Source organism: Passer domesticus, chromosome 19, assembly GCF_036417665.1.
Source record: "Passer domesticus isolate bPasDom1 chromosome 19, bPasDom1.hap1, whole genome shotgun sequence".
NCBI classification, from domain to species: Eukaryota; Metazoa; Chordata; class Aves; order Passeriformes; family Passeridae; genus Passer; species Passer domesticus.
In genome coordinates, this window is record NC_087492.1 from 3,953,376 (window position 1) to 3,973,753 (window position 20,378).

At 47.3% G+C, this 20,378-nt stretch overlaps 1 protein-coding gene across 5 annotated transcripts in view; it reads left to right on the top strand.

The window, feature by feature from the left end:
• SSH2 (slingshot protein phosphatase 2) overlaps positions 1-20,378 on the top strand; it is a 91,895-nt gene that overhangs the window by 31,681 nt on the left and 39,836 nt on the right. Inside the window, exon 1 of one of the 5 annotated variants that reach the window (XM_064394669.1) lies at positions 9,320-9,451. The exons of 3 other annotated variants lie outside the window; for them this stretch is intronic. In XM_064394669.1, coding sequence (XP_064250739.1) covers positions 9,396-9,451 — 56 coding nt within the window. In that variant the 5' untranslated portion in view covers positions 9,320-9,395. Of the gene's footprint in view, positions 1-9,319; positions 9,452-20,031; positions 20,170-20,378 lie in introns of those variants that run through there. One more of the 5 variants, XM_064394665.1, reaches the window with a different exon arrangement.

A 20,378-nucleotide genomic window follows, 5' to 3' on the forward strand; every position in this document is an offset into this window, starting at 1 on the left:
ATGACCTGACAAGTCTGCACTCGACAGCACCATCGTGCACTGAGGAGCTTTCTGCTTTGGGAATTAGCAGAATCTGGTTAAACTTTTGTCCAAAAGATGGAAAGAGCTATCAGAGTGCAGAAAGAGAGTTCCTGTGTGCTCTGCAGTCATCTTTGGAAGGTGCTTGAAATGGCATTTCCTGTCGAACTCTTTTGTGTTGATGCAAAGAGGAATGATTTGTTTTCCTACTGAGGAAAGTACTTGGGGACAGTGAACATAGATCTGACTTCTACAAATATTTCTATCCATTATTAGAAACCCCAGCAAGTTAATGCTGCCAATACCTGAAGCTGAACAAATAGGTGAAACCAGCTTGGCTTCTGCAACATTTTTTCTCACCCCAAGCCCTCCTCTGTGTCCAGCTGTAGCAGTGGCCATTCATGCAGTTTATGGGTGAGATCCCCAAAGCCCTGACACAGATCCAGGTTCTTGCTCTGCAGTCCCTGATCAGCCAGTCCCTGTCACTCTTGCCTAGGGAACCAAGGCAGTGCTGCATAAGCAGATGTCCTGAACAATCTATTTATTACATTTATTACCTTCCTCGCTATGTTCTGACATTTTTATTAGGCTGTCTGGAGGCTGTGGAGCTAAGCTGGCCTGCACATCCCTCCTGTCCCCACACACACTGCTGCCACACTGAATACACTCTTAATGGAGCATCTGTGTTAACGAGCTCTTTGCAGCATCCCCAGGTTGTTAAAATTTACCTAAAACACACATGTATTGAGCTGTGAGCTGTGTTTACACCCGCTGAGGTATTGACATTCAGGTTTTGTGTGCTCTGTGCCAAGGTTGCAAGGATTCAGCATCTTTGTTTTGCTGACAAACGACATCTCGGGGGCCGGGGCAGCAGCGGTGCTGCAGCTGCACTGGGTTTGCTGTCAGGATCTGCTGCTTGCTTTTTGGGTTTTATGTTTTAAATGGTGCCTCTATTTCCACACCATCATGATTTTACCACTTCTGTGTGCCTTGAAACTGCTCTGGTTGCTGAAATGCAGCATTTATATGCTCAGTAACTGAGCATATAAAATGGGGTGAGCTGTATTGCCTAGTGAGGCTGCCAGGGACTTCAGAGGGATTCTTTGAACTTTTATAGCCTGGCAGTGGGTCAGACTAAAGTCCATTTGCTCAGGTAAAGCTGAGGAGCCTGTAGTTCCCTTCAGGTGCCACAGAAAGTGATTACATCCGGCTTGAAATCTGCAGCTTGTTACCTGAAAATGTTCTCAGAAAGTGCTTGTCCTCCCCTCTTCAAGTGGAGGCAAGAGTGTGGTGTTAAATTATAATTTAAAAAGAAAAAAAAACCCCACACCTTCTGCAGCACAAGTATGGTTACCTTCTGGTTTGTTTTTTTTTTAGTCAAAATAGTTCCTTCCAGGAGTGAACTGGGAAGGAAAGCAAATCAGATTATTGCCATGATAACAGTTGGATGTGCCAAGTTGCCTCAAGGTCTCAAGCTGTGAGTAAATACCTTTGTTTTAGGAGCAGAAGACAGTCTGATGCAGGAGCTGATGGTTTATAGCAGTATAAAAGTTGCTTTTCAAAGACTAAGTTAAATAGGTGCTTTTTTCTGCAGGGCAGCAGCTCAATAAACTGTAAGCCAAGGTGTTTGATTTTTAAACTGAGACCTGTTGTACAATATGTGCAAGAAATGGGGGCTGATCATGTGATACTGAATTGACTGCACTTCCAAAGGCTCATTCACACTCCACACGGAGATTTGTGGGTCTGCAGCATCCTGTGACTGCTGTGACTTTTGGAGATGTGTGTCATCACCATTTGGTGCTCCTGTGGCAGGCTCCTGGTTATCCTTAAAACCTCTCTGGTGTTACAGGAGACACTTCCAAAAGCCATGTGCTGAGAGTTCTGGCAACTAAACCTTCCTTGTGCTGCCTTTGCTCACTGCTGTAGCTGCCAAACAATTACTTTGTTGGTATTTGAACAGTAGCTGGATCTTTATTGGGTGTGCAAGACAGTTTGTTAACTCCATCTTGAGGAAGATGGGGCTCTGTGTGTGCTGTACAGGAAAACGTGTGTTTATCCGTGCTGGAGATTACTAAGCTCTTGTAGTATGAGCCTTATCTTTAGAATGTGTTTCCTGAATTCATCTTTCTGTCTTTCCTTTCAGTGACAGCTCAGCCTCTCTCTGGCATTTACTACAGCTGCTTGGGGAGAGTGTAATGCCGAGATAAAGAACAGTTCTGGTCATTTGCCAGCTCTGCTGACCACCAGAAAAAGTTCTGTGGGCCACGATTCATTACGGTGGCCTTCATTTTGGAATACCACTTCTTTTATCACCAAACTGTGAGCAAAGGTATTGAACTGGCAGTAAAATTTGGGTTTGTTAGATTAGTAACAGGTATCTGCAGGGCTGGTTCACTGCAAGGTCTGTTTGTGGTTGCAACGTGTTCAGTCCAGTCCGATGACATACCTGTGGATCACAATAATGTGTGAGATGATTTCAGCTGTGATCTTCAGGCTGAAGGATCAAGCAGAGTAATATCGTTGCCAAATTAACCAGGTAAACACAGGGAGCTAGCTGAAAATCTGAATGCATATGAAAAGTGGTTTTGAATTTGTCATTCTAAGTGTGTGAACAGAGGAGAATGAGGAACAGGGCAAGGACAAGCTGGGAAGTAAAAGGAATGAAAGTGGGTCAGATCCTTCAGCTACTAAAAGGGTCCAGAGTCCAGAACAGCTGCTCCCACACACTTGTGCTCCTTCGGAGGGTCACAGAGGAGGGGCTGACCAGGAGTGCCTTAAGGATTCCATACATGCTTCTGCCTCCTGCTGAGCATGAACCAGGTGCTCTGAGCTAAAGGATTTCTATTCCTTCAGAATAGAAACTCTGAAATTCCCTTTCCTGGTGAGACACCTTCACAAGATTCAAAGTTAAACATGAATCTTCAGTTTTCAGCATTTTGTGGATTTTCAGACGCTTAAATGTATTTTGATAATCTGAGCCAGGGTTTCTGGATTCATTGCCATTCAGCTCTTTGGTGTCTTTGCATTAAAAACATTCCTTTATAAAATTCGGTGAGTGGATGGTTTGACAGTTGGGAGGATTTAGATCTTTCTTTTCCACAGGTCACTAAAATAATACATTACCTACAGTGGTGTTGCTTGTTGGGAGCAGACATTGCTGCTTGTGTCCCTTTTCCTGCTCAGGTCCCTTCAGTCATCTGAGGCTCAGGCTCTGTAAAAAAGGTGTAATTGAGCATTGACCTCTCTGTGTCAGACCCTCGAAGATTTAATGATAAGTAAACTGTACAGTGATTGGATGTGGGGCTGGTGAGGGAAGGGTTTAATGAACTGATAATATTGCAAAATAGGTGTTGAATTCTCAACTAGGCAGCCTAATCATCGATCATGATGGGCAGCTGACCAAAGGGCTTTAAAAGCAGGGGTTTGTTCTTTCAGTGATGCTTATCTCCCTACCCCTGTACTTGGCTGATTTCTTTGCTCAAGAACTGGAAACAGAAATACTCTTTGACAGCTTAAATAACCAAATTTAGAATGTGGCTTCCTGTTCTGACTGGTTCTTCAGGATTAAAGTACAGTTTTGCGTGCTTTCCCTGTTCCTGCCTCCCCCTGCCTTTTTTTTTTAATCTTTTTTTTTTCTTTTTTAGTTTTTGTTTGGTTTGGTTTTGTTTTAACTAGATATGGGCCCCTTTATAATTACTTGGTGAAGTTCCCCTGGCTGTGTGTAATGCAGCTGGAGTGTGTAAGCCCTGCCTTGGTGGGTGGTATGTCTGTTATCACTGGGAAAGCTGTGTGTCTGTGCTGTGCTCCATCTCCTTCTGCCCTGCGTGCATTGGCTTGTTTATGATGGCTGCTACTGAAATCGTTCATGTTTTCCTGATAAATTGGACTGCAGAATGCAGAGGGTTTTGTCTCCCATGCCAGAAGCATCCAGAGGCCTCTGGCAGATCAGCTTCTCCTCCGAGGTGCGGAGGCAGCAGCAGGAGATGAGTGCACGAGGTGCTGCTCTCAGCCAGGTGGTCTCTACCTATATACAGGTTTGCTGCACTAATTTAAGGCTCTTCCCAAATAAATCATCTGTTTGGACCCTTAATCCACTCACACTCATCTGTCGACTCTGTTCAGTGCCTAAAGCCACGTATCCTCACAGTAAAAGGATGACTTAACTGACTTCCCACCAGAAATGCAGGGTCATCAGGTCCTTTGACCCTCAAAGAGCTCAGTGTGGCAGCAAATTTTTCAAGGCTACCCCTTAGGACCGTTTTCCCACCAGAGCTGATGCAGAGACAGCTGCCTTTATGGACAAAGACTGAGTGTAGCTGCCGGTGAGAACAAAAAAGGACTTGGCCCCACCTCTGCACACGGAAATGAACTTGCTGCCTGTTCCCCAGCGGTGCCTGTGCAAGGCTCCCGTGCTCGGCCGTGGGCAGGGACGTGTTGTTTTTAAAACTCGGTGCCTTTTCATAAATATCACCGGAAGCAGCTGTTGAACAGTACAGAATAAACTTTCCACATGTGCAGTAAAGGTGGCTGAGCAGACACGGCCGTGGCACATCGCTCGGCAGGGAGAGGATGTGCTGGGGGTGAGGGGGAGTTTGTTTGTCTAACACAGCAGCTTCACAAGTTTTTTTCATAATCCCCTGAAAACATGGATCTGGGTTCTGCATTGCCTTATCTGTGATGCTGATAATAATGATTGAGGGCAAAATTCCCTGTGTGTGATAGCCTCCCACTGTCCCCTCTACCTTGAACATGACCAGTGTTACAGCTGTAGTACTTTCCGTGTTTGTAGGAACAGAACATTCCTTGATTTTGCAGAGAGTACCTGGACTTCATTCCAAACAGGCTTAATAACACCCAACCCTTGACACCCACTGCAGTCAGAAAGACTATGACAGTATGTTGTGTTCATCAGGGTTCTTCAAAAAGAGAGAACTGAGGGGACCAGAGGACATCTCACTGGTAGGTGTACTATAAAATGGAAAGAGGTCATCAGGTCCCCCTTAGTGTAGACTAAAAACTGAAGATGCCTAATGAAACAATGCTGCTGCAGATTTAATCATGTTAACACGTGAGCAGACACTTAGCAAGGCGCTGTGGGATAGGAGTGGGTGGAACACCATGACACCCACACCTTTGTGTGGTCTGACAAGAAGCAGCAATTCAGCCTGAAGCTGTTGATCTTGGATGGAAACAGAAGCTTGATGAATGCCCTGTTTGCATGTGGACTATGTGCACTGACACGACTGGGTGTCCAGCTCTGAGCATGCCTCCTGCAAGTGTCAAATCTGGGCATGCCAGTGCCAAGCCTGACCTGCACCCGGGCCTGGGCTGGACTAGGAGAAGCCCATTAACAAGTGCTAGTCCTTTGTGGGACACAGGATTACTCTGTTACACCACTGTGAGATCAAAAACTGCTGAAATGCACCAAGAAAGTGACACAGCCAAAGGTACTGTGCAAGCTGCTGTCATTGTGGAGTTTTGCAATGCAGACACCGGGGAGAATGATGACTGTATGAATAAACAATATGTTGTCAGCCTCGTCTGCCAGACCAAACACTACAAGTCAATATGGGAGATTTGTGCATGCATGTTCTCCTTCCAGCCCCTGAAACTTCTTTCCAGAGGCAGCTCTGGTAGCATTGCCTCTGCTCCCCCCTCCTGAAGTGCTTGCTCAGACATCCCTCACTCTTTGTTTTTTTTTTTTTTTCCATTGTGCTTCCATAACTGGTTCTAGCTGCTGCCTTAGTGTAGCAAAGCTTTGGGGATGGGTGTTTTTACAATGTGTCTGTATATAACCCCAGTTTATTCGTTTGTGTGGTGTTCAAAGGTTAAATGGGATCCTGCTGCTTGTGGTGTCGTGGTGCCTTGCGGGGTTTGCTGCCTGCCCCCTGGTCCCGGGGCCTCCTGGGGAGTGGGAAATGCTGAGCAGAACTCAGACAAGCAGTGCCCTTTGCCCTGCAGCAAAGTGTCATTTGGTGCACTGGGCTGGGCAGCCCTTGAGACCCCAGACAGGCGTATTTACATCTTGTCATGCCGTGATTAATGGCTCTGCTCACATGCTCTGTTGCAGCACGGGGTGATTTAGGCTGCTACCTGTCATCACTGCAATTTTGTGCACTTTAAATTCTTCGTGTATTTGTCCCAGCAGAGTGCACCTGCTTCCAGCCAGGAGCAGTTTCTTGGCTGTCTTGTGACTTGCTGCCTAAACTCCATCTCGTGCATCCCTTTCTTTCTGCCTGCTCCTTGCTCCTGCACGCTGAGAGATCAGTTTACTGGGTCTAAACTTTTACTCATGTCTAAACATAAGAGCAACTTTGACAAATAAATAGAGTTGCTCCTTAAGTCTGATGTTAAAAACAAAGTATGAAAATAACACAGCATTTATTGCTGCTGTCAAGTTGACAGCATGGTGATGGGTCAGAGATTTGATTTGATCCTGGAGGTCTTTTCCAACCTTAATGATTCTCTGAGTATCCACAGATGGACAGTGGGAACTGAAATGCTAATCTCACTAACATGTACCTGAAAGCTGTGCCACTTTCAGGCTGGGGTTTCAATCTTTATGGCAACAAACCCAAGTTCAAATAGCTTTTATTAGTGCAGATTTCAAGATGTGAACTTACTTGAGGATTTCCTATTTCTGTTCTCTAAAGGTTCGAAAAGAAAACAAATGGGTTATTTCTGTCATCACTTGGTTCCCTGGCATATGGAGATGCAGTGCATGATTGTATTAATCCAGATCTAACTCATTTACAAATCTATTATCCATATGTTATGAGTAGCTGCTTGTAGTTAATCACTGCACTTGTTTTCAGCAGGTTTTAGGGGCTTGCCTTGTAATGGTGGTTATGTGTAAGAAATCTGACGTGTCTGGACAGTATCTAAGTACATTTAGTCTTCTACAATGCTTGAATAAAGCCCTTAAGTTATTAATTAGAATAGAACAGAAGTTCTGGGCTTGTTTTTCAGTCTGTGAATGTGTGGTATGTGTTACTACTGAATATGAGGTTCTTGCCAGTCTCTTGACCTCTGGAAGGATTGAGTTACCCTCCATTTCTCAGTCCTGATTTTTCCATTGCTTCGTGCAACTAACTTCATTTCTGCCTAACAAAATGACTTTTTTTTGGCATTGCAGCAAGCTGGCACTGCATTTTCTTTACAGCTGTGAGGCACCATTACCAGAGCTGTGCTCTTGGCTATATAGGATGACATTGCTTAAACTATTGCAAGCAAACAATACCCTAGCAAAACTTGCAGAATCACAAATTCCACTGCTTTGCCCTTTTCTCTGCTCATCCCTGAAGTGGAGATGGTCAACACCTTTCAGACAAGTCTCTTCTTGTTCATGTCAAGTCTCTATCAAGACCTGAGCCAGCTGCCATCACACTGTGTTGGTTTTTTTCCAACCTCTCTCTGGTTCTCTGAAACTTTTAGTTAATAATTGGAAATAAAGCTGATGAAGTTTTTTGGCTTCCAGCTCTGCTGCCAGATCACAGGGGCAGCTCTGTAGTTGATGCCTTGGTATTTTTTGCTCTTGAGTAGATGTCATTAACAAGTAGTTGTGTTTAAGCTCACGTCTTCCCCTGCCAACCCACTCGTGCCTCCTTGCTGGGCATGTGCCACCTAGAGCAGATGACTTAAGACTGTATCATGTTCCTCCGTGCTGGGCTGTCATGCATTCCTGTGGGAAACACAAAACTGAGCTTGCTTCCAGTGCAGGGCTCCTTGGTTGCTGGGTGTAAGGGCTGGAAATGCCGCTCCGGGATGGGCAGTGCAGGGTGGGATCGAGCTGCCCCCGGCTCTCCCCAGTGGAAAACCGTACTAAGTTTCCCTCTGAATTCCCAGCAGCCAAACGACAAGACTTTTGTTTTAAATAACTTCCTTTCTTCCTTTTCTCGAGGGGCGGTGGAGCTAAAGATTAAACAGCACTGAAAGGCAGCTGCTTCTCCTCTGCTTTGGCAGAAAGCAAGTTGTCGCGTCTCTGCATATGAAAGTTACTGCCAAGAACTCTTCCCCCCGTCTCCTGCAGGAGAGAAATTAAGGTCGTTTCCTAAGCGCCCGAGTTGTCGCTGCCTGCATTTTGCAAAACATCGTTTGATGTGCTGCATCAAACCCGGCTGCAGGGCGTGCAGCCTCGCTGGCTAGATCTGAGGGAGGAAAAAGGAGAGGAAGGGAAAAGGGAAGTGAAAAGGGAAGGGAAAGGAAAAGCTGGGCGCACCCGCGCGGTGCTGTGCCCTGGCCCTCGCTGCCGCCCGCCGGGGGAGCCGGCAGCTGAACCCCGGCCCGTGAGCGGGGCGGACCGTCCGCCTGTCCCGGTCCCGTCTGTCCCTGATCCATCCCGGTCCCGTCTGTCCCTGTCCCGCGTGTCCCGGTCCCGTCTGTCCCCATCCCGCCTGTCCCTGTTCCGTGTGCCCGGGTCCCGTTTGTCCCGGTCCCGTCTGTCCCGGTCCCGCCTGTCCCTAATCCGTGTGTCCGGTCCCGTCTGTCCCTATCCCGCCTGTCTCTGTTCCGTGTGTTCGGTCCCGTCTGTCCCGGTCCCGCGTGTCCCTGATCCGTGTGTCCGGTCCCGTTTGTCCCCATCCCGTCTGTCCCTGTCCCGCGTGTCCCTATCCCGTCTGTCTCTGTTCCGTCTGTCCCTATCCCGCCTGTCTCTGTCCCGCGTGTCCCGGTCCCGCGTGTCCCTGATCAGTGTGTCCGGTCCCGTCTGTCCCCATCCCGCCTGTCGCTGATCCGTGTGTCCGGTCCCGCCTGTCTCTGTCCCGCGTGTCCCGGTCCCGCGTGTCTCTGCTCCATCCCGGTGCCGCCTGTCCCCATCCCGCGTGTCCCGGTCCCGCGTGTCTCTGATCCATCCCGGTGCCGCCTGTCCCCATCCCGCGTGTCCCGGTCCCGCGTGTCCCGGTCCCGCCTGTCCCTATCCCGTCTGTCTCTGTTCCGTTTGTCCCGGTGCCGCCTGTCCCCATCCCGCGTGTCCCGGTCCCGCGTGTCTCTGATCCATCCCGGTGCCGCCTGTCCCCATCCCGCCTGTCCCCATCCCGCGTGTCGCGGTCCCCCGTGTCCCTGTCCTGTCTGTCCCTATCCCGTCTGTCTCTGTTCCGTCTGTCCCGGTGCCGCCTGTCCCCATCCCGCGTGTCCCGGTCCCACGTGTCTCTGATCCATCCCGGTGCCGCCTGTCCCCATCCCGCGTGTCCCGGTCCCGCGTGTCCCCTCCCTTCCCCGCAGCCCCGCGCCGCCACGTGCGGTGTGGGCGGGGCAGGGGTGGGGCTCTCGTGGCCCCGCCCTCGTGCCGCGCCTGCGCGGCGGGGCGGCGCGGCGGGCGCGGGGCAGAGCGGCGGTGCCGATGCCGCGGGGCAGGGCGGCCGCCGCGGCGGGGAGCGATGATCCCCTACTTCTCCGACAACGCCGTCATCTCCCAGGGCGCCATCGCCCAGCTGTGAGTACCGGTACACGCCGCCGAGACTCCCCTTCGCGCTGCCGCTCCGCCCGCCCCGGCTCCCGGCGGCTCCCCCTGCCCGGGCGTGCGCCGCGCTCACTCCGCTGTCCCCCCATCCCGCTCTCCTCGCCCGCCCCGTTCCCCGTAGTTCGCTCCGCCGCCGATTGCCTCCGGGCAAACTTTCCCCTGGCCGGCACGCAGCGTGGAAGTGCTGATAAGCGCCGGCAGCGCCCGGCGGCTGCTGCTCGCTCGCCGCTCGCTTCCCTGATTGTTCTTTTTGCTCACTGCGAGTGCTGCGAGTCCCGTCCGAGCGCTTCTCTCGGAGCTGCACGGGAGCTGCTCCGCCGGAGCCGTGCGGGACCCGGCGGGCCGGGCGCTGACAGCGGGCTGCAGATCCCCGGCCCGCTTCCTCTGGCCGTGTTTTGGGCTCCAGGCAGAGATCAGCCCCTCTATCTAATCTCTGAAGCGGCAGAGGGGCACTGCCGGGCTGGGTGTCGCAGGTCTGAGGCATGGCACCCAGCACCTGCGGGTCACACGGCAGAGACGTGCGCTGCTGCAGTTGTTCGGCGCTGTCAGTCTTGGGCGGCTCTAAAGTGCAGAGTGTCTCCGTGTCCCAAACTAAACCGCATGGAGAATCCGTCTCTCCAGCTGCACCCCCCGCCTTTGATATGCAGATAGGAATAATCATTTAATTTATAAACAATTAACAGCCACTGCCTGAGTCGTGGGGTTTGGCTGGAAGGATTAAGGAGGGAAGTGGCAGCTATGGGGTGGTAGATAAGGCGTTCAGAGAGATAGTCGCTGTGGTCTAGCCATGCTTGATACTTCTTTAAAGAAGCCAACAGATTGTTTTATCTCTTGAAAGCATCATGAAAGGCTTACAGATAAAGTCCCACCTGGAACTGTGTTCTTGTCGCAAGAAGCTCCTGCTAGAACTGCAGCTGGAAGTCCTTAGTAGATATCTCTGCTTATGCTTCATATGGAAATGAGTCCCCGGACTCTGTGCCTTCTTTTGTGAGCGCTAGCAATCGCTGCTGCAGTTGGTAATCAGTTCAGCTAAGTCTCTGTGAGCCATTCATACTCAACCCAAAATGTTTGTAATTAGTAATTTTTTCCGTTCACAGTGTTGCCTGTAAACATCAGGGCTTTCCCTGCGGTTGCTGATAATGTAGGTTTAACAGAGATGTACCTAAACTGTTCTTCCAAAGCAGTGATGCAAACTGGATATGCCCTGGGCTTTGGGAAGTTGCAGTAATTCTGGAGCTGTGGTGAAAACCTAACATTCTGTGGGCTGAAACATTTCCTTAGAGCTCCAGATGATTTACCGAGCTAGAGTAGGTAGCCAGGTAACAATTTAAGTGCTTTTAAGGTGTTTGTTTTATCCACTGCTCAAACACTTAACCCAGGGTTGGAGACTGTACAGAAAGGGATCAAAAGAAAGGGGAAATGCTGCTCCTCGTCTCTGCTCCCTCTGTCACATGTCACAGGGATCCCTGCAGTGCTCGTGGTGGTTTAAATGGCCACTTGGTTGGAAGGACCACCCTTTCCTTTTCTGGGGAGAGAGATAACAGAGTTATCAGAGTGAGCTTACGCTGTCCTTTGCCTCCTGTGAGGGAAGATTAATAAGCATGAGAACGACAGAGCTTTTGGGCCACGCAGAAGTGTTCTCACAGGGCTGAGTGCTGGATTAATATTTTGCTAGTGTTCTCAATCAGGATGATGCTGTAGCTCCTGGGCTGGCCTGGTAAAGGCCAAGATTTAAAGTTTGTGCTCCTAATTACAATTTCACAAAGGCTGATTAATATTGGCTGTCCTTATTTTGTCGTGGGCAAGACCTAAAAATCCAGATTTAGTTGTTTGCTGTGCTAAAAATGTGTTCTCTGTGGGATGGGAAGGACATTGGCGACCCAAACATTATCAGAAACTTCTGTTTCAGTGTATTCTTTAGTAGATGTATTTGGCTGATCAGCTCTGACTTTCAGAGATCAGCAGAAATTACTCTTGTGTTGACGCTTTTGGTCAGTAATGTAGTCAGCTGGTCTGGGTCTAATTCATTTCAGGTTCACAAGGATTCAAATAATGTCCGGGAGACTTGTGTTTATCAATAATGCTCAGAATTTATAGTTGTAACTTGTTCCAGAAAGTATTGCTACTCTCACTGAACCTAGGGGGAATTCTGCTGATTTACTAGTTTATTTGTGTGTAGGATTCAAAATTTACTTTGGTCTATTAAAACTCTAAGGCAGCTGATAGGAAAGATAGAAAGAAAAAAAGCAAAGCTTCAGAGAGTCTGCAAATATCAAAGAGTTTTTAACAAGAAACCTGGAGGAATTGCCATGGATCAGTTCTTCCTGCCTGCAGTCGCTTCCTTTGCCTCTGGCCAAGTTTGAGTTATTCAGTTCATTGCTGGTGTCCCTGAAGTGGCTTTTCCAAGTTTCTCTGATAATGCCAGATTCCTCTGCCACCCAGTTTTGCTTTCTGTCTCAGTGACAAAGCAGGATAACCCAGCCATCAGGGCACTCGCTTGGTGTTTGAGAAAACCCAGCTCTTGTTTTCACTGAGCCACATCCTTCCTGTGGAGTCTTTCCAGGCTGTGTTCAGCGGGGCAGGAAGGTGCAGAGGGATGCTCAGCCTTTGTGCAGAACCTCAGGATTGACCACTCCCTTTGGTGCCCCCATCCCTCTGGCATTTTGAAGTATTTTTTGTTGTGTTTAAATACTTTTGACTCTGCCTTGGCTTCCTTTCTGCCAGGCAGCAGTGGGAGTGCTCCCTGGGCACAGCTGAGCACATGTTGAAGCACTCCTGCCCTGTTTACTCCTTCATCCTCCAAAACTCAAAACCAGATGGACCTAAAGGCACAGATAGGTTCACTGCTTTCTGTAGTTCTTGTGCTTGCATCATACCAGTCTATTTTCTATTATAAGATGTTAACTCAGTTTTTAAATGTATTTTAAACTTTGAGTGCGGGGGGAAAAGAAGGAGCAGGAGTAGACACTTTCTTCACAGCATTGTGAGTTCGTGGTGGAGCATTTAGCGGGGAAAAAAATAAACCAAGAAGTTAAACTGAATTATTTTCAGTGATAGGTAGATACAAAATGTCCTTTCAGACCCTGCTTAGCAGCTTGTTGCTCTCTCCTGTAATCAGTTTTCTTCTAAGTGATAGCCCTTGTGTGCAGAGTGTGAAGAAACAACACTTCACAGTGTAAGAGGAAGTTCTGAGGCTGTGCAGGTAATTACAAGCTGTACAGTAAATGACAGCAGTGGGTAATTCAGGCTCATTGTGTTGCCACCTCTGTGCTGTAACCTGCTTGGCCCTTTGTCCTCCCCCACCCCTTTCATTTTCCTCTGTCACACGGCCATGGCCTTTATGGTGGGAAATTTCATGACCACCTAATCTTGAATTGCGCCAAGTGCCAAGTCAGGAACTTGGATAGGTGTGTGGCTGCTGTTGCCATTCTTTGGAGGGCTGCTTATTTATTTATTTCTTGTATGGGAAGCCTTACAACCTTTTTATCTCCTTACAATATTATTGCTGCCAAAACCCTTGACCGTTCAGCAATTAGACTGCAATCCTCTGAGCAGCATGTTATTGGAAATCTTTAATTGCTTCTGTGCCATTGTAAAGCACTGTAGCTTTGTGAGTATTTTACCATTGTGCTGAGAGTCAATGATATTTAAGAGCCAAGGAGGAGATGCTTGGAAACTGCTGCAAAAAGCCTGGAAGATCAGCAGAGTCATTCCAGTTACTGCTATCAACTCTGACTGGAGTTGCCTTGTGAGCTGAGGGTTGCTCTGGTTGGAAGTGCTTGAAATAGAGAAAGTGCTTGATGAGCCCTTCATGTCTTGTAGAGCCTGGTAGGATCAGGGCAGGCTGCAGCAGTTGTTTTCTCCATTCAAGTGTGCATTGTGTGCTCTGGGTTTGTGGGGCTGCAGAAGACAGCCTCCTTCTCCATCAGGGATGTGATGGGAATGTGCAGCAGGGGAACCTGACCCCTTACCCTTCCTGCCCACCCCTCCACGCAGCTGAGCTCACCCTGCACACTGCATGGGCTTCCTGTTGACAGAGCAGAGTCCTCGGGGATTTCTCATCTTTTTTATTTCTTTGCTGCTTTTGATGAAACAAATGCCATGCTTAAGGCCTCTTACTACCCAGTGATTACTGAAAACTGTTCAAATAGGTTGTGGTATTTGCATAAAAGTAGTATGGTCTGTGCAGGGTTGATCATTAACCAAGCCAGGGCTGTATTGTTCATAACTACTTTTCCTGTTTGGCTTTTCCTTTTATTCCCCTGGAAGCTGTGAGTATTTGTCTCACCGATCCTTCCTGGCAAGGGCTGGAAGAGACACAGAGATGGTTATCAGACATCAAAATTAAAACCTGAGCCACAAACCAGTGTTTCAAGGACAACCCCCCCCCACACCACCACTCTTTTTGAGCAATATGTTTTAGTTAGGAAGCCCACACTGCTGGGCTGCCAAATTAATGTTTTAAAAGGATTTAAATGGTAGAGTTGACTCTGAGATTGTGTTGTCTTGAAACATCTGCAGATGTTCCTGTCTCTGGAAATGCTTGGGATTTTTCTAAAGACCACAAAGCAGAAGGACCCCAGTGAGATTATCAGCAGAAAAAGACCTTTTGGGGCCAGTTAATATCTGGCTGGAATTTTTTTTTCCAGGACTCTTATGTCCTTGCACCTTTATCACAGAGCCCCTGGTTAAAATATTGCTTCATTGTTTTTAAAACAACTTCAAGCTAACTTTCTTGACAGTTGCTTCTGACTAGTGTTTGTAGGGTCAGAAAAAGTTTAAAATTCTGCATCCCATTCTGTAGTAGGCTCTGAAGAGCTGCTGTCTCCCCTGTATTGGTCTGACAAACAGCATTTAAATTATCAGCCTGTATGGGCTTAAAACTAGTTCAGCAAATATTTTTCTCCAGTGTAACATATGCAATGTGTACAGAGCAAATCTGCAATTTGAGTTTCCAGCCACGGTGTTTCATAGCAGCTGCTTGAAGACTGAAATTTTCACAAACACATGGACCAAAACTCACTCCTGTCCTTAATAGTAAACACTTGTGCTTTTGCTGAAGTATTCCAAAGCCACCCCTTTGCTTTCCATGTGCAGCTTGGCCAGAGCTTGAATCCAGCAGTTTGGGAAGGAACTGCAGACTGGCAAGAGCTGTTCTGCAGCCACCTATTGCTGGGCTGTGTGGGATTAACCAAGTGTTTTGTGACAGACAGCAGCTTTCTGGTTCAAGGACATCAGCCTGTGGATGAGGGAGGATGGGGAGAAGAAAAGCCTGTAAAGGTAAACTTAAAAGACAAGTCCCAGAGTTGCTGAAGGCTGGGAGTGACAGAAATCCAACCTGGAAAATCTCAATGTGGATTGGCAATTTTTGGTGTTGGCAACTTGATAAATTTGGGCACTTCTTTTATATTGAGGTGACAGGGTCCTTGTTCAGTGCATATTCCTGTTTATCCAGTACTTATCTGCCCCTCATCAACATCGTGTTCAGCTCTTTGGGCTCTCTGATTTACTTGCAATAAGCCATTTAAGCAGAATGCTTTTCCTCAAAACACCTTTGTTACAAGCAGGCTAAATCCAGACTGCTGAACCAGAAATGATTTAGTCCTTTCTTTCAAACAAATGATCTTTGTCACTTATTAGCGAACTCTTTCATTTGTTCACACACTTCTCACAATGGCTTAATGAGCTCCATGCTGTCCCACCAGGCAGGGCTGGCTCCTGCCCGGGATCTCCTTGGGAATGCCACAGGTCAGGGTCTGGGTTGCACTGCTAACTTCCAGATTTTCTGTGACATCTGACTGCTGCAGTGTGGTTTAGTTTAGGCACCCAGGTGGATCAGAGTCAGTTCATCCCAAGGTCCAGAGCTGTCTGGAGGTGCCCAGGGTGGATTGGGACCCCTGTTGAGCTGAGCTTGGAATTGTCTGTACTGTGGTGTTGTTGTGTGTACTGTGCTGGATTTCCTCACTCCTTGTGTTTTGTTTGCCAGCATGAAGAGAATAAATTTGCTTCTCTGAGGCTCTTGTTGCCCTGCAGCCTCTTTTGGTACAGAGTCCCAGCTGGATGCTTTGGAGAGGGCTGTTACCTGTGGCTTGGCTCAGGCACCTGTAGCTGACAGACAGGCACGGGCAGCTCTGCTCTGGCTGTATTGCTGTTTTGTGAGAGTCCAAGTGGCAGGTGGGACTGGAGTAGGGTCATTTTGATTAGCAAATGATAAATTTACCTTGGTCAGGTTACAGTGTAAGGGGGAATCCCGTTTGCACAAAGGTGTAAAAAGCTATCATTAGTTTTACCTTTGTCCTCATGTTGGTTCCCTGCCTGCTTTCTGCAACTCGATACTGAATTAAAATGAACCCAAATTGTGGGAGGAGTTTTATTAGGGTTTTTTGTTTGTTTAGTTTGTTTGGGTTTTTTAAGGGCTCATTGCATGGTGGTGTGTGAAGAGCTTGTCACTGGCTTTGTTGTTGTTATTGTTAGGTTTGGTTTGTTGTTTTTTTTCCCTTTATTTGCTTTGTAAAAGAGATGGAGAAATCAAAAAACAAATGCAAAGTGGAACAGCCGCATTCCTCTGTGGCGCAAAGACTGAAAGACAGTTAGTCTAAATAAAAACAAACAGTTTGTCAGCACCATTTCTGGCCCTCCTCTTGGTTTGCCATGCTGAGAAAACTGCAAGAAAGCAAAAATAGGAATATCCATGTGCCTTGATGGCAAGTGGGAGTGACACAAATAGCCACCCCAGAGGTGGGTGGTGCTGTGTCCGTGTGTGAACAGGGTGGGGGTGCTGGGCCAGCCCAGGAGCTGCATTTTGGGGAGTGGGGTCAGCAGATGCACCAGGACATCACCCAGATTCCCAGCACAGTCCCCAGCAAAACCTTGACACTGCTGTAATCTTCCTGACTCTTTTGTCCTTAGTTCCTTCAAGTACATAATGAAATGTTCTATGAGAGGCTCTCTAGCTTGAAATTAAGCAAATATCTATTCTGGAGCCTTTTTAAAAGCTGTTTAAGAGCCTTTTCCCTAAAGTACACTGTGTTCTTGTTAGAGACTTTGCTGGTTCTGTGGTACATAGCAGTGTTTAGTATTCTGATGGTCTTTCTACTTTAATGTGTGGTTTTTAAAGGGGTTTCTATGCTTTTAGGAAATACGAAGACCTGAGTTAACCACAGAAAATTGGCTGCCAAACTGCTTAAAGTGCTAATTCTGCTGAAATTTAGCACCTGACTTTTGCAGGGATAAACACATCTGGAATCTCTACTCTTCTGAGTTCAAACTCCTGTAAAATAAAACTTTTATTTAATGTGTTTCCAGTCTGAGTCTTAGTCAGCAAAACTTTGCAAGGCTTTTATGTTGAGTTAAAAACTCCTTTATATGCATTTTGAAGTAAAGCATTGACATCCCCCTGAAAGTCGTATGAAGGTGCTAAAAGAATTGGTTAATTTGCAGCTGTGCTGAGAAATCACAAATGCAAAACTGCAGGGTGATGCTTCGGAATGAAGCACTTTAATGTTTTTCCTTTAATTTACTTTTTTTGTGAGCAGATACCATGAAGAGTGGATGGTTTACAATATTGCTTCCCTACTTGTGTTTAAAGTAGCTGTATAAAAACATTTCAATTCTTAGGAACATTTTGAAGAAGTTTTCTTGTCTCCTATTTAGAAGTCTCCCAGTTCTTTTTGCCTCTTAGGGTGCCCTTCGTTTCAGCTTTTATTTAAGTTGGGAGATGCTGTGCTGGTGTTAGACATCCCACAGTGTGTCAGCTTCTGTTTAAAGTGGGGTATGGTGAGTGATTAATGGAAATTATTTCGGGAATAAAGGACTCCTGGTAAGCTGATCCCTATTCAGAGCACCAAAAGAAAAAGCAGAGTCACAAGGGATGTTGTCTCCAGGAAGAACTTGTAACATCCGCAGGGGGAAGAGTTGGATTGGAAAGTGATGCTGAGCTTGCATTTTGAAATGGATCATAATTATATCTCATGGTCTGATTTGGAGAGCTTTTCCTGATGGCTCCAGAGGCTGATTGTCACTTACACCAGCAGGATGCTGGAGTGGTTTTTGTGGCTGCTGTCAGGGTAGGTGTGCTGTGCTGGGGGTGCTGCTCTGAGCTCCTGAGGACAAGCAGCCTTGTTACCCCATTCTCTCAGTGCTGGGTCACTGAACCCAAAGTGAAGCTGTGTTTCTTCTTTGGTTTGCAGCTTTAAATCGAATCTGAAGTTTGTATTGACCTTGCTTTGTGCAAGGAACTGTCCTTCTAAGTGTGCCCTGGTTTGAAGGCACAGAATCCATTAAACTATTCCAGCTATAAAACGTTTCTGATACTTTGTCTTTGATGATTCCTTACTTCTAGCTGATTAAAATTTCAAGTTATTAGTTGCAGCCACATTTAAGATTTTATTCCCTTAATTGTAGCTTCCCTGTTCCCTAAAATAAAGTCCCTGGAGTGTTTGCAAGGGGCAGCAGATCAATGGCCCAATTACTGGCTGTATCATCACAACAGGTAAAGCTCCCTGTGACTTCCAGTTTCAAATCAAAACCTATTGAAAGAAACCTGGCACGTGGCAGTTCTCTGTGAAACAGCCCACAAACCATCTCACATCACTGGCTACTGCTGACTGTCCTTTTTGCTAATCTAAAGGGACAGTCGTTCCTAAACCTATTTTACTGTTCCTGCTGGAAACTGTCATTCAGGGATCAAATACCATTGCATGGGGAGGATGCAGTGAGAATGAGAGAAAATTGAAAATGCTGAGTGCTGCAGAAGTTAAAATACTGAACAAATAACTTCCTTCTATATTTTTATGAGTCAAATCCAACAGCCTCTTGATGATTTTTGATGCTTTTGGTAAACAAGCATCTGCTTCTTCTTAGCAAGAGGAAAAGGCTTATTATTCAGCACTGATTTCTTTGTGTAGAGACAGAGTGGTCCTTGTTTTGGTGCTCTATTTACAGGGGTCTGTTAATGTATTTACTGAGGGCAGCCAACAAGGCTGTGATCAGAGCCAGGCAGCTTCCCCAGTGTAATTCCCCCATGCCATGCCCTGGTTGGGGTGGTTGCAGAGCCAAGTCCTGGCACAGTTCTGCTTCTCAAGGCAGCAGGAGCTCTGCTCCCTGGCTGACCACTGGAGCTCTGCTCCCTGGCTGACCACAGCCATGCTCGGTGCTGGCCACATCCACTGAGACCAGAAAAAGACAGAGCAGTGTCCTCCTGGACCAGTCCCATCCTGGGCCTGTGCCTGGGGAGCTGTGGCTGCTGGGGAGGGAGTGGGGACACGGTGCCCTGCCTTGAGCGGGTGCTGGGGACTTGTCACCTCCTGGTCACACCCATCTCGGGGAGGCGGCCAGCACTGGCCACGCTTCAGCAAGTCAGTGATCTCCTTCCATCTGTGAAGTGCTGGACATTCTTTGTCTAAATATAGGGGACCCTGGAGTTGGCTGTGGCAGGGAGGGACAGTAAGTTGACCTCGGTGTGTCTCCTGTCACTTGTGTTACAGTTGTATTTAAAGCAGATGGGTCCTTCTTGTGGGACACTGCCAGTCAGGCCAAACATGGTCAGGTCTGTGACAGTGACATGTAGGGAGATTGGCATAAAAAATTAGTATAAAATATCTCATCTTAAATGCATTTAATCTTAGTGGGGAGAGACCAGGTTGGTAATTAACTGCTGGAGGGTCTGTCAGCTGTCATTTAAGGCTTAAAAAGAAACGTGCTGTGTATGAAGGCAATGCTTTCAAACTCTGGTGGCAGAGGAGATTATTGTGTGGTTTAAAGATAATCAACATGCACTGTGTTAATTAGGAGAGAAAAAAGATAAGTATGTGTCAATCAGAGGGGTGTTCTTCCTGAGGATTAACTAATCAAAAAGCTGGTGATAATTTTTCTCTGTTCCTTGATGCAATAGATTATCCTTAGGAAGTTTTCTCATGTTGATTAAAGTGTTTCTAAGAACATATTTGTGGAAGCATTTTGTTGGTACCACAGCAGCTGGCTCACTTTGGGCAGGCTGGGCTGGTAGGAGCACGGCATGTGGTGGTAAAACACTGTAAAGTGTTCTCCTGGGTATTGCTGTCCTGCTCCATGAACCCAGTGGTATGCATTAAAAATGCCCAAGGATGTTTAAACAGTATATGGCACAAGAAGAATGTCATGTAGAGCTTTCATCTGGGAATGTCTTGACTTGGAGACCTGGAACCCTTTGGGGACCATCATGTAAAACAAATTCCTTTCATGGTCTCTCTTCCGGTCTGGGTCTTTTGCTTTAAAAAGTGCAAAGAATCAAATTTCTTCTGTAAACACCAAGTGCCCGGATTTCTTAATCAGCATCCTAATTGTGTTAGCCACCCCCTTCCTAGTCCATGAACTGCCGTGCTCAGACTGCAGGAAGAACAATTTTGTGCATATCTTCAGTCTCAAATTCCAGAGACATCAGGGCTTTGTTTGCACAACTTGTTTTGTTGTTGCTTTTTGGAATCTTTTTCTCTCTGGGTGGATTCTCTGAAGCTGCCTCGGAGGCTGAACATGGGCCACCAACGCGTGCCTTGCTGGAACTCCCTCTCTGCTGCATTGCCAGAGAGATGGGCAGTAAAGCTTTTTGCTATTTGTGCTGCCTGGAAAATGGGTCCTTTTCACTCTGATAACTTAAATCATCCCTGCTCTATTCCCTTCTTCACTGCCACGGTAATCCTACAACCTGTGCCCAGGTTTGTATTCCTTGAAATAAACCCTTACCTGATGATCTGTCATCAGCAGGGTGTCCCCCCAGTCTGCACTGTTCTTCGGTGGTGACAGCAGCCACAGCTCAGCTCAGCTCGTCTCCCTCTGCCCAGCCTCAGCACCAGGACATTCCCTCCCTGCCAAGGGCTGGCAGAAGCATGGGGACAGGCTGGGCAGCGAGGTGGCACAGGCAGGG